At 43.9% G+C, this 14975-nt stretch overlaps 3 protein-coding genes across 3 annotated transcripts; 1 reads left to right on the top strand and 2 right to left on the bottom strand.

The window, feature by feature from the left end:
* Window positions 1–206: 206 nt before the first annotated feature.
* Window positions 207–2016, bottom strand: crybb1l1 (crystallin, beta B1, like 1). The gene is made up of 6 exons (XM_063877124.1): window positions 1925–2016; window positions 1630–1724; window positions 1413–1531; window positions 1198–1330; window positions 958–1100; window positions 207–861 (listed from the first exon to the last, which is right to left on the bottom strand). The coding sequence occupies exons 2-6, from the start codon at window positions 1717–1719 to the stop codon at window positions 690–692; spliced, it is 657 nt and encodes a 218-aa protein (XP_063733194.1). The 5' UTR covers window positions 1720–1724; window positions 1925–2016; the 3' UTR covers window positions 207–689.
* A 1065-nt stretch (window positions 2017–3081) lies between these two features.
* On the top strand, window positions 3082–5638 carry cryba1l1 (crystallin, beta A1, like 1). Its single transcript, XM_063877125.1, has 6 exons — window positions 3082–3256; window positions 3648–3730; window positions 3869–3987; window positions 4370–4511; window positions 4601–4743; window positions 4974–5638. Exons 2-6 carry the CDS (start codon window positions 3656–3658, stop codon window positions 5119–5121), a joined length of 627 nt encoding a protein of 208 aa, XP_063733195.1. The 5' UTR covers window positions 3082–3256; window positions 3648–3655; the 3' UTR covers window positions 5122–5638.
* A 2513-nt stretch (window positions 5639–8151) lies between these two features.
* On the bottom strand, window positions 8152–13112 carry LOC134860123 (uncharacterized). The gene is made up of 4 exons (XM_063876965.1): window positions 13029–13112; window positions 11661–11745; window positions 10273–11564; window positions 8152–9698 (listed from the first exon to the last, which is right to left on the bottom strand). Exons 1-4 carry the CDS (start codon window positions 13110–13112, stop codon window positions 8838–8840), a joined length of 2322 nt encoding a protein of 773 aa, XP_063733035.1. The 3' UTR covers window positions 8152–8837.
* Between the last annotated feature and the right edge of the window lie 1863 nt (window positions 13113–14975).

The raw sequence follows: 14975 nt of genomic DNA, 5'->3' as shown, positions 1-14975 counted from the left end.
TTTGGGACATTTTTAAGCGTTTCTTTTTCTGAGTTTCAAACCCAACTAAGTACACAAAAATTCTTAACACAAATATCAAACGTTGCTACACTATTTTAATAAAATGTGATACCTCAGAACGAATTCACCTCACATATTTCTAAATGTTAATGACTAATGACTAATTCATTAAGAGGATCTTTCAGTAATAAGTAACAACAACAACATTTTTTAAATCAAGATTATCCTTTTTATTGAAAACTTGGCCAGGATTCTGTACAGCAGAGAGGGTGTGCAATGCACAGGGGCAAGTAGAAGGGGGCAGGGGGCTCTTGGGAGTCAGTTTCCCATGATGCATCATACCCTGAACCGAGAATCAAGTTTGTAAAACAGCAAAGGGTGTCTTGTTCCCTCTTAGGTTTTAAAGAGGACTGTGGAGGGGGAATGAAGTGAGGGACTAAAAAAAGGGAGAAAAGGGGGGAAAGCTCAGCCCATAGGGGAGAAAGAGAAAAGTAGACAGAGAGGAATGGAGGGTGGTCCTTCTTCCACTGAGGTGGGACAGATCTAGATCCTCACCCTTCCCCTCACTGCATTATAACATAGACCGTTTAAGGTACTGAGGTAAGGCCTCAGACATCTCTCCCCCTTTCCCTCTTCCTCCGCCCCTCTCCCTCACTTCCACTCTTTCTCTTTCTCTCCTTCCCTGAGCCTCACTTGCTGGCCATGGTGTAGCAGCCCTGTTGGTGCCACTGCATGTCACGGATACGCCTCACAGACTGGAACTGAGGATGGCGGGCACCAAACTCGTTGAAGTGCCTGAAGTCTCCCTTCTCCAGCAGGTACTGGCTGCCACGGTATCCGGGGAACTGGTATCCCACCCAGCTGTAGAAAACAGAGAAAACACGTCAGTACAGGATTTACTGTAGGTACATTTTTGTACCACCTTTCTTTCTATCAGTAACTGCTGCGACCACTCACGTTCCACAGCTGACAATGATGCTGCCAACTCTGTCGGTGAAGCCGTAAGAGAACAGGCTGGGAACGTCATCATCCATGATCTCCATCTTGCGGCCCTTGAACTCTCCAACCTCGTACAGGCAGATCTTGTGCTTCTCAGGGTCCTGGAGGAGAGAAAAACAGGTAGAAACACTAGTTTAGCTGGCAGTTGAAAGCAAAAGGGAAACTTGTGAGTAGGAAATCAAGCATGTTTTTTTGTACCATTCTGACGGGCCTGAAGGACAGCAGGTAGTCGTTTTTCTGGCAGTTGCTCCAGGAGTCCCAGCGGGGATACTCTCCCTTCTCCAGGATGTACATCTCACCGCAGAAGTTCATCTGCTCAAAACCCACGAAGCTGCAGAGGAGACAATATTATGAAGCATCCACGCTGCAAGATGACTACATATAATTACTAAAACTACTTCTTTGAGACTTACGGTCCGCACTCAACGCGCAGAGAGCGCACACGGTCCATGCCCATCTCACACACATTCATGCACTCGTTGCTGATCTCGATCATGCGACCCTGGAAGTTCTCCTGGTCGAACACGTACATCTGGAAGGGACAGATAAACACAGAGGAGTCAGACGAGTCAATTTTCTGTGATATGATAATCTGGATTTATCCTGATGTCCCATGCAAGAGTTACCCACCTTGTAGGACATCATTCCCATCTCAGACTTCTTGCTCTGAGCAGCCTTCCCGTCGGTCTGGGAAGAAGTCTTGGACTTATCACTGGACATGATTGCTGTTAGGAAAGAGAGCAAAAGAGGAAACTTTGATATAACAAATAACTCCTGATTTTACCAGTGAAAGTGTTTCAAGATAGAAACACTTTTTAAAAGGTACTGAAAATAAACTGTATAATTGAATGTAATCTATGCCTTTTCCTTCTGATTTGTCTCCCCACACACACCTGTAAGTATACAGTATGTGTTTGTACCTTACCTGTCTGTGTGTGCGATGCCTATGACAAGCCTCACTCAAAGTGTGTGCGGCTCGAAGTACGCACCTCCCTTATATACGCTGGCGCCCATGGGAGAGGGATTATGGGGAGAGAAACAAACCTGCTGAGGTCAGAGACAAGAGACAAAAGAAACCCAACATCATCAAAGAGGGACGGACAGAGGGGACGGGCGGAGGCAGAGGCTGACTGACAGAGGCAGAGAGTGACTGACAGAAGATGGACACAGACTGAGGACCAGTTAGTAACAGAACATATCTAACAAAAGTTTCATAAACTTTAAGAGGTAAATAATGCACCCTAAATCAAATAAGATATATTAAATCATATTTCATATTCTTTTCTCTCTTGTCAACATACAAATCTCCTTATTCAAAGTATAAAGCAATATACTTTGACACAATGACATACATGTTTGTGGGTAAATTAATCTGTGAATTAAAACTGTGGTTTTTCATGAAATATTCCAAATGTTTCCAGATTATAAGTAACTTTTATGTGTGTTACATATATCTGAATGAAATAGTCCCCATTTTTTGATGGTTTATTAAAGTTATTAAACCTCTCATCCGGAAGACCCCCACATAGATGCTTGAAACCATAATACTCTAAATTTATGTTGGCACGTTTGTTTTCATTTAGAATTGGATAAATGATGATGTGATTGCAGGGACACTTCGAAATAACCTCTTTGTCATTGAAGCACAAACATTTAGTTCTCCACTTTTTACAACATTAACATAACTAGATCACAGATCTTTGTGCACACAGGTGGCCTACCTGCACTCATGAAGGTGCACGCACCATATCGTTTGGTGCAAATAGACGACATTGTGTTAACAAATAGCACCGAAATTAACTTTATATTTCTCAAACCTTTCTATTCACGTATAAAGACACACCAAATATCTTCTTCTGTATCCCCCCGGTGCCTCTCTACTCCGCCGTTAATCCCCACATTCTCCACCCCATCCCGGCCCATTGTGCCTGGGCACGGGCTGGACTGCTGACCGGGGTCCGAACATACCGGAGTGCCTTTGTTTCGCAGCCCCAGCAGTACTATGGGATCTGCTGAGCTGGCCCCTGGAGCAGGACAACAGCATGCAGCGGACACGCAGCCGATCCGGGGGCGCGCCTCACCGCTGGGTCTACCACAGTGGCGAATGGACGTTGTGCAGAGCCGTGAATGCGCAACAGCAGGCGCGCTCCCCGACCGTCGGTATAAAACTGAGGCGCCAGGATCTCGCAAAGCTCTACGCGAGGCAGGCCGTAGGCGCGTACCATTTTCAAGCTCTTCCAATAAAGTGCCAATCTAGGTAAGGATGCTTTCTGCTCTAAACACAGCTCAGAGTTAGACAGACAGACAGACAGATAGACAGGTGAACCCCAGGTGCTTCACACAGACACTGAAAACCAAAAGCACTTTCTGAAACACCTGTACAACACCTTAAATCAGAATTTAGTTTTAGATTTTTTTCGAAGTTAAAAAAAGAAAGAAAGACAGAATCACAAAAGGTTTATTACATTTGTTTTTTGGGGTGGAGTTGAACGGCCTGAATGATATAGAGATGTGTGCTGTGCCTTTAGAAGTGAACATTTAAAACTACTAACAATTGTGCAAAAACAGTGTAGAATATCTCATTCTCTAAACATTCATGCTTTTAAAAAGTATCTAAAGGTCCTGTTTTGCGCTCATTTAAACCTCAGGAGTAAACATGTACAGAACTACAAGGTCCCCAATGATGCAGCCCCTGGTCAACTCTGGAATGGGCATGGCTCCTTTCTTCAAGGTAAACACTGTCATTTGAGCAAAAGTTCTGTTTGATGCTGAAAGCTAAAAGAGGATACACCTTTTACAACCTTATTGCCAACATACTTCCATTCTTGTAACTTGATGCATCTTATCCTCCATCCTCCCTCTCTCTCAGGTGACTGTGTTCGAGCAGGAGCATTTCCAGGGCAAGTGTCTGGAGTTCACCTCTGAGTGCTGCAACATCCAGGATTGTGGACTGGACAACATCCGCTCCATCAGGGTGGAAAGTGGAGCGTAAGTGTGTTTTACCTCTGTTCAAAAGTGAACTACACATTAATGAAATACACACAAGTACAACTATTATCCCCTTTTGTTTTTTATTACTAACAACAAGAAGAGATAAAGACGAGTCCGTGAAAGCTTTAAGCACTGAAGGTTTTGACTATGCAAAGGGAGCTGAACTGTTTTGTTCTGTTACTCCAAAGCTTGTTAAAAATAATATATATATGTTTTGGCAATAAAGGGCTTTTTGAGCTTCGCCATTTAAAAGACAAACCCTGTGAAATAATCAGGATTTTAAAAAACAAGAATCTAAGATTACAGACACAAACCCCTTCAGATGAACATACAGTTAAGTGATGATACCATCTCTCTCTCTCTCTCTCTCTCTGATAAGCTGGGTGGGTTTTGAGCACCACGACTTCCAGGGCCAGCAGTTCATCCTGGAGAGAGGAGAGTACCCCCACTGGGACGCTTACAGCGGCTCCCTCTCCTACCACGTGGAGCGCTTGATGTCGCTGCGCCCCATCTTCTGCGCTGTGAGTACATCCTGTCTCTTAGTGTTCAGGTGACATTCGACATTTACCTGGGAAGTCCAAAGTCCAACTGTTTCTTTCTCCCCTTGCAGTCCCACCAGAGCAGTCGCATGCTCATCTTTGAGAAGGAGAACTTCATGGGCCGCAGTGTGGAGATCTGTGATGACTACCCCTCTCTGCAGGCCATGGGCTGGATGATGCCTGAGGTTGGCTCCATGCACGTGCAGTGTGGCGCGTAAGTTACTGTGAACCTGATACATGGGCTACATTTTATCAGGACATATTTTTAGAAATGCTCCTCCACACCAAGGCTATTTACACTTCAATATCCATTTCAAATCTGGTTTTCAAAATATACATTTACAAATAAACCTGTACACTGTTTATGTAATAATCACACAAGCTAAAGTGTGCACTAAATTCCCCCACTCTTAAAATACTCCCACTTGTCTCTTTCTCCTGCAGCTTTGTTTGCTACCAGCACCCTGGATACAGGGGCCAGCAGTACATCATGGAGTGTGAGAGGCACAGCGGAGACTACCAGCACTGGAAGAACTGGGGCTCCCACTGTCAGACCCCCCAGATCCAGTCCATCAGGCGTATCCAGCACTGAGAGGCAGACCGGCTGAGACTGATACAGCAGCTCCCCTCAACCCCTCTACCCTTCCACTTTCTTTCTTCCCCTCTTCAATCCTTTCCTTCCTCTTGACTTGAGACGCAACAGCCGCCCCCAACTCCACTACTGATTTACAAATGCTGCCAGAGTGTGATAAGAGACAAGATCGCACTGTTAAAGCACAGGGAAACACATGCTCCACATACACACAAGATGACACTCAGTGTCTTTTTACTTGGTTTAGAGGTTCCTACGCACTCACACACAAACACACACCTGCGCTGTACTCCTCACCTGAGCTGGGCGATGAGTAGAGTGAATCCTCAGTGAGCTTGAACCAAACAGAGGGGAGCTGAAGCTCCAACATGGCGACATGATGAGAGAAAGCCTCCCCAGCAGCACCCAGTCTCCTCAGTGCAGTCGCCTGCGCTGGGGTGCAGCTCAGATGTGTTGTATTGTTGTGTGCAGGAGGTTGATCCACAGGTTGATTACTAATAAACTCATTTTCACTTCATGTGTTCTTGTTTTATTATCAAAGCGTGAATGTGATGAATAAAACTGACTGTATTTGCAACACGAAAAGCCACCTGTAGGTTTTAAAGATGTTTGTAAAGTTTGTGTTGTTCTTCACAGAGAAAGGGCGTTTCTGATTGCAATGGGTTTTAACACACACAAAATATCAAAGTCAAACATACATACAGTGAAGGAAATACTGTAAGTAATTGATCCCTTGCCGATTTTGTGTGTTCGCCCACCTACAAAGAACTGAACAGCCTATTCTTTTAATGGTAGGTTTATTTTAACAGTGAGAGACAGAATATCAAAAAGAAAATCCAGAAATGTACATAAAAAAAAAGATTTAATTGGTTTAATTAAGGTTTAATTGTGGCAAGTAAGTATTTGATCCCATTGCAACCAACAAGAATTCTGGCTCCCACGGACCGGTTAAATAAGTCCTCTCTCTTCAAGAAAGTACCTCTAATATCAACTCTTTACCTGGATAAAAGACACCTGTCCACAGTCAGTAAATTAGATTACAACCTCTCCACTGTGGGGAAGACCAAAGACATCTTGTGATCATGGTGGAGCTAATGTCTAAGGACATCAGGGATAAGATTGTAGACCGGCACAAGGCTGGAATAGAATACAAGATCACCAGCAAGCAGCTTGGTGAGAAAGAGAAAACTGGTTTGATTATTAGAAAATGGAAGAAGCACAAAATGACCATCACTCGCCCTCGGTCTGGGGCTCCACGATCTAAGATCTTGCGTCTTGGGGCATCAATGATTCTCAAAGGTGAGGGGTCAGCCAAAAACTACACAGGAGGGACTTGTTAATGATCTGAAGGCAGCTGGGACCACAGTCACCAAGAAAACTATTGGTAACACACTGCGAAATCCATATTTTGATTTCGTTGACGAGACGGGACTACAGTGTTAATGGTGGACTATCGGACATTCAAAATGCAGGATATTTATTTTTCCCTTCCGGCTTCGCGTTCAATAACCCACTTTGTCCAAATAAGGTAGACAGCCAAGCTCTTCTTTTGGAGGCCGTTGTGTAAGCTGTTACACATATGCTTTTGTTGTTGCTGTTCCGCTCACTTCTCCAGACACACACTTGCTCACTCCCACTCACTCTACCATGCACACACACATGCAGCACCACGCCCCTCTCTCTCTCTTAAAGGGATAGCCTCTGTATGACCCTTATAGCAGAACACCAGATATTACACAAAGTGTTAAGATGGTGAGATGTTGCTTTACGATTTTCAACACTTAATACTGTCAACTTGATTCCAATTTCAGATACCTGTATTTGCCTAACTGAATTAGTCTATAGAGAGAAAAACATTTTGACTAAAAGTTGACTAAAATGTAATGATTTTTCATAAGACTAAAACTGGACTAAAACGTTTTGAGTTGTCATTGACTAAAACTATGAAGGATAAAAAAGGACTAAAATGTGACAAACTAATAACCATTTTCGTCCAAAGACTAAGACTTAATCTAAAATAGCTGCCAAAATGAACACTGATGTACAGGCCATCTGAAGTCTGCCAGTGATCCTCTGAAGGATTCAGAGAAGGCTTATGAGAAGGTGATGTGATCAGATGAGACCAAAATTAAGATCTTAGGCATCAACTCGACATGTCGTGTTTGGAGGAAGAGAAATGCTAACTATTACCCCAAGAACACCATCCCCAGCATCAAGCATGGAGGTGGAAATATTATGCTTTGGGGGGGTTTCTCTGCTAAGGGGACAGGGCGATTCACTGCATCGAGGGGATGTTGTAGGGGCCATGTATCGTAGAATATTGGCTGATAACCTGCTTCCCTCAGCCAGGACACTGAAAATGGGACATGGAAAGGTCTTCCAGCACGACAATGACCCAAAACATACGGCCAAAGCAACCAAGGAGTGGCTGAAGAAGAAGTTCATTAGGGTGATGGAGGGGCCGAGCCAGTCTCCGGACCTCCATCCCATAGAAAATCTGTGGAGGGAGCTGAAGCTTCTTGTTGCCAAGCATCAGGCTCCAAACCTTAAGGATTTTGAGAGAATCTGCAGAGAGGAGAGGACCAAAATCCCTCCTGAGATGTGAGCAAACCTGGTTACCAACTACAAGAAGCATCTGACCTCTGTGCTGTCCAACAAGGCTTTCTCCACCAAAAACCAAGTCATGTTTTGCAAGGAGATCAAATACTTATTTCCCACAATTAAACGCAAATCAATTAATATATATATTTTTTAATGTACATTTTTGGATTTTCTTTTTGGCATTCTGTAACTGCGCAAACTAACAACACCGTCAGGGGATCAAATACTTATTTCCTTCACTGTAGTTTGCAGCATATAGAAACATGGTACTTACACACATTCATTGAAACTATTTACTTACACATTTTGTGTTGGTATTTTAAATTTCTTTCAGCATCTTAAAATGTAATCTACACCCCAAAGGTAAACCTCATTTTCAGTGAAGTGCATGTGAAGTCACAGAGCTGCTGCAGGAAGTAGAGAGGAACATTTATTGTAGAAATCAGTTCTGGACTCAAAAGTGCAACAATATCAAACATAACGTAACAGTAAAACAAGCACAAACGTTTCCTGGAACATTAATGAAAAACAAAGGCTGGTATTGTAAACCTTTTTACAAGTAATAAAACACTCATCTAAAACACACATTTTGATTGTTTTTGCACTGAATCTCTTTCTAAACTGTTTCTTTGGTGTGGTTTTTAACCCTTTCTGCTGTTAAAAACAAACTAGGAGGACCATCTCTACTTAGTAATCATAAAACTACTGAACTTAACAGCAATAACTTTAACTTGAAATCAACCTCAAAAGTTAAAAGTTTCAATACATTCACCTTTTGACAATGGTTAAGTCTGTTTATTCTACTCAAGAGCTGAAACTGAATAAGTGCATAGGTTTCTGTTGCCAATGTAAGTGCCTTCATGCATTATGATGCACATATTTTCTTTTTTGCCTTTAAATCCAAACCGATAGTCACAAGCTGCTCACAAATCTCTCATGTGATTGTAAGACATTTATAATCGGACGCCATTTTTCTTCATCTCTTAAGCTAAATAACGGAATTCAGGAATGTGTTTTTCGAAGAAATAAAACAACATGAACTGAAGAAGACAAGTAGAAAAAAAGCTGACGGATGCTTGTGACGCACCTCGGTGTGACCATTCCTGTTAACAAGCTCACCTCACCGTAGCAAAGGTCGATGATGAAGTGTAGTTTGGATTGTTTCCGACAATGTCAATATCCTCGTCTTCTTCCTCTTCCTCAACTTTGAAATACTCTGACCAGTTGATGAGCACCGGATCAGGTGCGGGACTGGAACTGCTGATCACATCGATGACATCGTCTTTGTCATCCTCCCTGCTTTCTGTCGACATTAGACTGAACTCTTTGGCTGAAAGTGAAGCAGGAGAAACAGAAGGCATTGCTTCAACACAATGAGACAGAGTTGCTGTTGGTCTGCCCTGGCAAGTGTCCAAGTCTTCAGGTTCTCCGTCCACAGAAATCATGGCATGCCTGGCTGGATGAGGTGTCTTCTGTAGCTGAGCGGTGTTAGGGCTCTTGGTGGTCTGGGTCTTTCTTCTTTTGTTTCTACTCGGGACAGTGTGCAGCTGGCTGGCCTCTGTGCAGCTCTGAGTGGCCGTCTCCGCCTCTTCCCCGCCAGAGCAGCTGCCCACATACTGCTCGTAGGACTGCAGTAAGTTGTACAGCGCATCGTTCATGTCCCCCTGCTGTTGCAGAACGGGAGTCCCACTGTTTGCAAAGCTGGAGCTGTCACCTCCTCTTGCTACAGTAACAACCCGTGGGGACCCAGTAAAACCTGCTTTGTTTTGTGTCAAAATATTTCCAGAGGTGGCAAAGTCGCTGCTGCTGCTACTGGTTGGAAGAGGAAGCTGAGAATGAGGAGCACCGTTGTCTTTTAAAATGGAGAGGTCATTGATCACTTCACCCAGCAGGCGTTCTAAGTGTTCGGGCTGTTCCTCGTGAGGGGGAAGAAGCGGGGGCCTCCCACTCCTCGGCCGCCCGACGGGAAGACCTTCCTGTATAGAGAAGAATGTATAAATAGAAAAACAATAAAAGTACTAATGTATACGGTTTTTAAATACATAAAGTGATTTTAGATTTTTACAGTACACACTAGTATCTGAGTGGTTTCTATTTGAGCTAAATGATTGGTCAGCACCAATCAGAAAGCTGGATACATCATCTTTTCTAACACTTCAATATTACTATAATGTCATTTTAGTGTTATTTAGTTATTATATTCTACCAAGAAGGAAGTCTTAGAAACTGACAAAGTTGTGCAGGGCTATAGTTAAAAACATTATTTTGCACACTTTCTATTTTATTATTATGTTTACTTTGTGCACACAACAATACAAAAATTGGTTCCTTGGTCATTTATCAGGATTTTTAATTAATAAAAAATACCATTAGATTCTGAACGATGCCAGGCATAATTATTTATATTTAAATAAAAATATAGTATTTCCAGCTGGAAAATGCTCACAAACTGACACTGGAGACTGACTTAACTGATATATATAACTGTCATTATATAGAAGTTGTTATGTTCAATGACATGATTTGATTGTTACATACCTCTTTACTCACCGGGTTAAACTTCTGCGTTTTACGCTTCCTCCCACGCTGCGTGTTACCTGCTCTCTCCTCTTTGAACGGCAGCACGTCTTTGCGGGGCCCTCTTCTCCTCTGGTAGCTCTTTGTTGACTTCAGAAGCTCTCTGGGCTTCAGGAACAGTCTCCTGCCTGCAACTCCTCCGCCCTGTCCTGTCCTGGGTGCCCTCAACCCGACCCTATGCAGGAATAGCTCCTGCAGCCTGCTCACCCCCACCTCCTGCACATCCACCGTCTGCGTAAAGCCTCCTCTCCCACTCCCTCCTCTTCGTGCTTGTGGTCTCCTGGCTCTCCTGTATCCCGTCACCCCTCCCCTGGCCCCTCCCACTGCTGCGCCCCGCTTCCTTCTTGCCCGCCCACTGCCATCGCCCTCCTTCTTGTCTAGGTTCAGGAAGTTGTTAATGTATCCTGTGATGTTGCCTTCAAACTGCTCCAAACTCTGGTCCTCCCAGTTGTCAGCTGCTTTTGTGCCTTCTCCGGCGGCTTCCTGTGGGGCGGTCCACCAGCTCTGAAGCTCAGCAGCACAGGGGGGCACTTGACAGGAAAAAGAAAGAAGAGTCTGGGGGACGAAGGTGTGCTGAGGAGCCCCAACAGACGTGAACCCAGCTACTGAGTAGGATTCCTGTATGGAGTACATGAGGGCATTTGAAGGTTGTTGTGTTGTGTTGTTATAGGTTAGGTAGAAGAGGGATATGGGAATGTAGGGAATTTGAGGAACAACATGGGAGTCGGGCTGTCCTACACTCTGAAAAGCAGCTGTATCGATGGTCTGGAGGGTGGTTGCTGGTTGAGAAGGGGGAACCAATTGCTCTTGCAGCTCCTCTGTTTGAGTCCATGAGTCTTTTCTACCATCTGCCAGTGTGTCTTTCCACCAAAAGGTCCTCCCGTCCCTAACCTCTCTCCTCCAATTGCCCCCTCTCCCTTCATCCTCCTCAGACATCAGCGGCTCTGTCTGCACTCCTGCCTCCGTATGCCCGCTTTCTCCATTCACACCACTGCTCTCAGGTTCTCTATTTGAGACCTCGACCAGCCCGTGGATGCCAAGCATGGCAGCAGCAGAGATAGCTTCCTGCTTCTCCTTCTCCCCCTTGCCTGCCATCTCCCCACTGTACAGCAGTCTGGCCATTTGGAGCAGGGTGCAGTTGCCTAGAGCCCGGAACTCCAGGAGACGGCTCTGTCCTCCAGGGGTCGCCGGCGTGGAGGACAGAGCGGAGGAGAGGTGTGGGCTGAGAGCTGACAGGACACAACTGTGTGCTGGCACTGAAACACCTGCAGGACAGGACAGATGTCAGTAATGAAAATAGCTTCGACAACTACATAAAACAAAATGAGCTCGCAAACCTTTTTTTGTGATGGTATTTATACCTTCTGTCTTGAGCAGGGTGTCACAGAACTGGCTACACTGTTGCTGTCTCTGCAGCTCAGCTAGGAGGAGGGCTTCAAACCTCGGCTTTTGGTAGCATCACATCTCCTCATGTATGTCTAAATAAAATAGTAGCCCAAGCAATACAACATCATCAGTCCATATTTATACAATATGACAACATAAATGACACTGCCACTAATTTGATTTTTTATTGATTATGACTATCAATTCTGTGATAAACCAGAATGATAGTACTTGTTTTCTATCTCTTTGTAATTTTTCTTCTTTTTGTTATGCTGAAATTCTATTAAAAAACAGGTGCATTTTGTAGTATTTTGAAATGTCTATTTAAAGAAAAAATAATGAACTGCTACAGTGAAATCCATTGAACTTATATTGTAAAAATAATGACGTGTCCTTGTATTTTTTTAAATTCAGATATATAACACTGATGTTAGTGCTGTAGCTTGACTTCTTTGAGAAAGAAAACCGTGTAATTGACTTGATTTTGCACACTTAGTTCAACGTTGCATTTAAAATAACTTTTAACAGCTTGAATTTCAATAACAGAGTCTTTTGCACACATTATATTTAAAATCTCCATTTTCTTTCTCCCTCGTGCATTGTAGAGGTTGTTCTGCACACATGCACGTTGGCATCGCTGCTGAGATCAAGCAGCCAGCTAACTATGCACCAGGAGCTGACAACTAGTTATAACAGATCACCTGTTAGTTAACATGTCATGCAATTTACATTTTTGTCTCTAAGCAAAGTTCTGAGAAAAAACTGAGCACTTTGAACAACTTTCTGGCACTAAAGGTGTAAACATCAACGTGCCTAGATGACAAATGTTAGCACCATTTACCGTATCAATGCTCCTTCTAAAAAATGGTGTCCGATATTAGGGGATTATCGCACTTCCGGGTTTCATGGGCAGGATTCGTCAACTTTGTGCATGTCCACTTCCGGCGCAGTTCAACAATGGCTGAAACGAAGGCTAGATGTCACTGCTCTGTTCCACTTTGCAAATCGAACAAACAACGCCAACCATACTTAAGTTTTCATGGATTCCCGACTGAATTGAGTATAAGGAAGAAGTGGATTAAAGCGGTTCGCCGGGATGACGGGCCAAACTTTAAGCTAAAACACGTTTGTTTGTAGCCGACACTTTAGTGAATCAGACTGACGTTACAGGTAGTGCTAGCAGGCTAGCGTTAGCTGACGTGGCTAAGTTTACCAACCGGGGTCGCATCAAGCGTCTGAAAATCGGGTGTGTGCCCTCCCGTTTCCAGTGGAACAACTAAGGACTGCCAAGAACGGAGTCCACTTATAAAAGAGCGTCAACTCGCTTAGGCCATGACGTTTGCCCAGCCCTTCCTCTGGAGCAGCCCCTGCCATGTGAGGAAGAGGTGATGGTGGAGGTCGCAGCTTCGGTGGTGATGACAGAACATGATTACGGTTCTGCTCCTAAACCAGGTATGTCAGTGTTTGCTGGTGTTCTGAAATGTTGGCCTACTTCCTCATGATGACCTACCAGTACTCCATACTGTGCTTAAACCATAGGTAGCACATCCTGTTAGTAGGAAATGTCTATCAGAATGCCCTAATGCTCATTATATTGTGCTTAAACCATAGATAGCACACCCTGTCAGGTAAGACAATATAATGGGTAGTAGGGCATTCTGATAGACCTTTCCTACCTGACAGGATGTGCTACCTATGGTTTAAGTACAGAATGGGCTATTAGTAGGTCATACCGAGGAGGTAGGTCAACTTTTCAGAACACTGGCACAAAATGTTTAGTCTTATTGATGTCCCAGCATTTGACCAATACCACAATGTGAAAAGCTTCATCACAAGTACAAACGTTGGATTTTATATCTTACTTGATTAAACGTAAAGGTGAATATTGAGCTATAAAAACTATTTCATGTAGCTTTAGAGGTCAAAACTACTTCCAATATGCAAGTCACAGACAAAATCTCGGTCAGATGCAGATGTTTTAATTTTTTCTCTCATCTCATACAGGTGCACTGGATGCTGCTGCTGCTGCACGCATACAGCAATTGCAAGACAAAATCAAGGAGCTGACAACAGAGCTGTCACAGCTGAAAGTGGGTCAAGTGCATTTTCACCGATTTTGTGTCTCAGACAAGGACATCCTTTTTTACATAAGATTCACATCAAGGGATGTTTTTTGGGACTTCTGGGATGCTATCCAACCATCTGCCTCCATGGTGGTTTATTGGTCAAAAGCTCAGAAAAAAGGACAAACATTTGAACCCATTTCTCCCAGTCCAACACGTAGACTGCAACTGGTTGATGAGTTATTCTCTTCTGCTGCCGAGTTGCTGCAGGCCTGCAAGGGAAGGTGCTGGCTGACATGTTTCAGGTCAGTATGTCCACTGTCTCCCGTGTTGTTATAACGTGGGCCAACTACCTTTACCTGCTCCTTGACTCCCTTCCCATCTGGATGAGTAAACAGCAAGTCAAGAACACCATGCCAAGCAAATTTGTGCAGTACAGTCCAGATGTTCGGGTAATCATCGACTGCACCGAGGTGCGATGCCAGAATCCATCATCCCTCACTCTCCAGTCAGAAGCTTTCTCATCGTACAAAAACACGACAACCTTCAAGGGATTAATTGGGATTGCCCCATGTAGTGCTGTGACTTTTGCGTCAAGTCTCTTCACCGGCTCCATCTCTGACCGAGCGCTGACTGAACGAAGTGGACTGCTCGACTTACTGGAACCAGGAGATGGCTGCATGGCAGACAAGGGTTTCACCATCGAGAAGCTGCTAGCTGACCGTGGGGCAACGCTGATTATACCACCCTTCAAGATGACAGGTAGGCATGAAAGGAATGAACATTTCAAATTAAAACTGTGACCAAAATGATAATCATTAAGATGTGCAGACAAATGTTAAAAAAGTACTGAGGCACTCACTGAAGTAATAGAAATGAACTTATTTCATCTCTAACCACAGCAATCGCCCGACTTCAAATCCTCGTGGAAAGAGCAATACGCAGAGTCAAGGAATACCGCATCTGGGAACACCGTCTCTCTAACCTTGTCTGGGACAGTCAACCAGCTGTGGACCGTCTGCTGTGTGATGACCAACTTCCAGGGACCATTTGATTTAAAAGGCTACATCCCTGTTGAATAGCGTTTCCCCCGATCACATACATTAAACTGTATACTGAAAACATTGTATACATTGAATGAGATGTATGTAATTGAATGAGAAGTCATTCATCTATAATCAATTCTAAATGTCAGTCCGTCCTGAAAGTATTCAAAATAATGTAAAT

The sequence above is a fragment of the Eleginops maclovinus genome, chromosome 23 (assembly GCF_036324505.1).
Source record: "Eleginops maclovinus isolate JMC-PN-2008 ecotype Puerto Natales chromosome 23, JC_Emac_rtc_rv5, whole genome shotgun sequence".
In the NCBI taxonomy this organism is placed as follows: Eukaryota; Metazoa; Chordata; class Actinopteri; order Perciformes; family Eleginopidae; genus Eleginops; species Eleginops maclovinus.
Note: the sequence above shows the minus strand (reverse complement) of the source record. Positions and strands in the feature narration are given on the sequence as shown.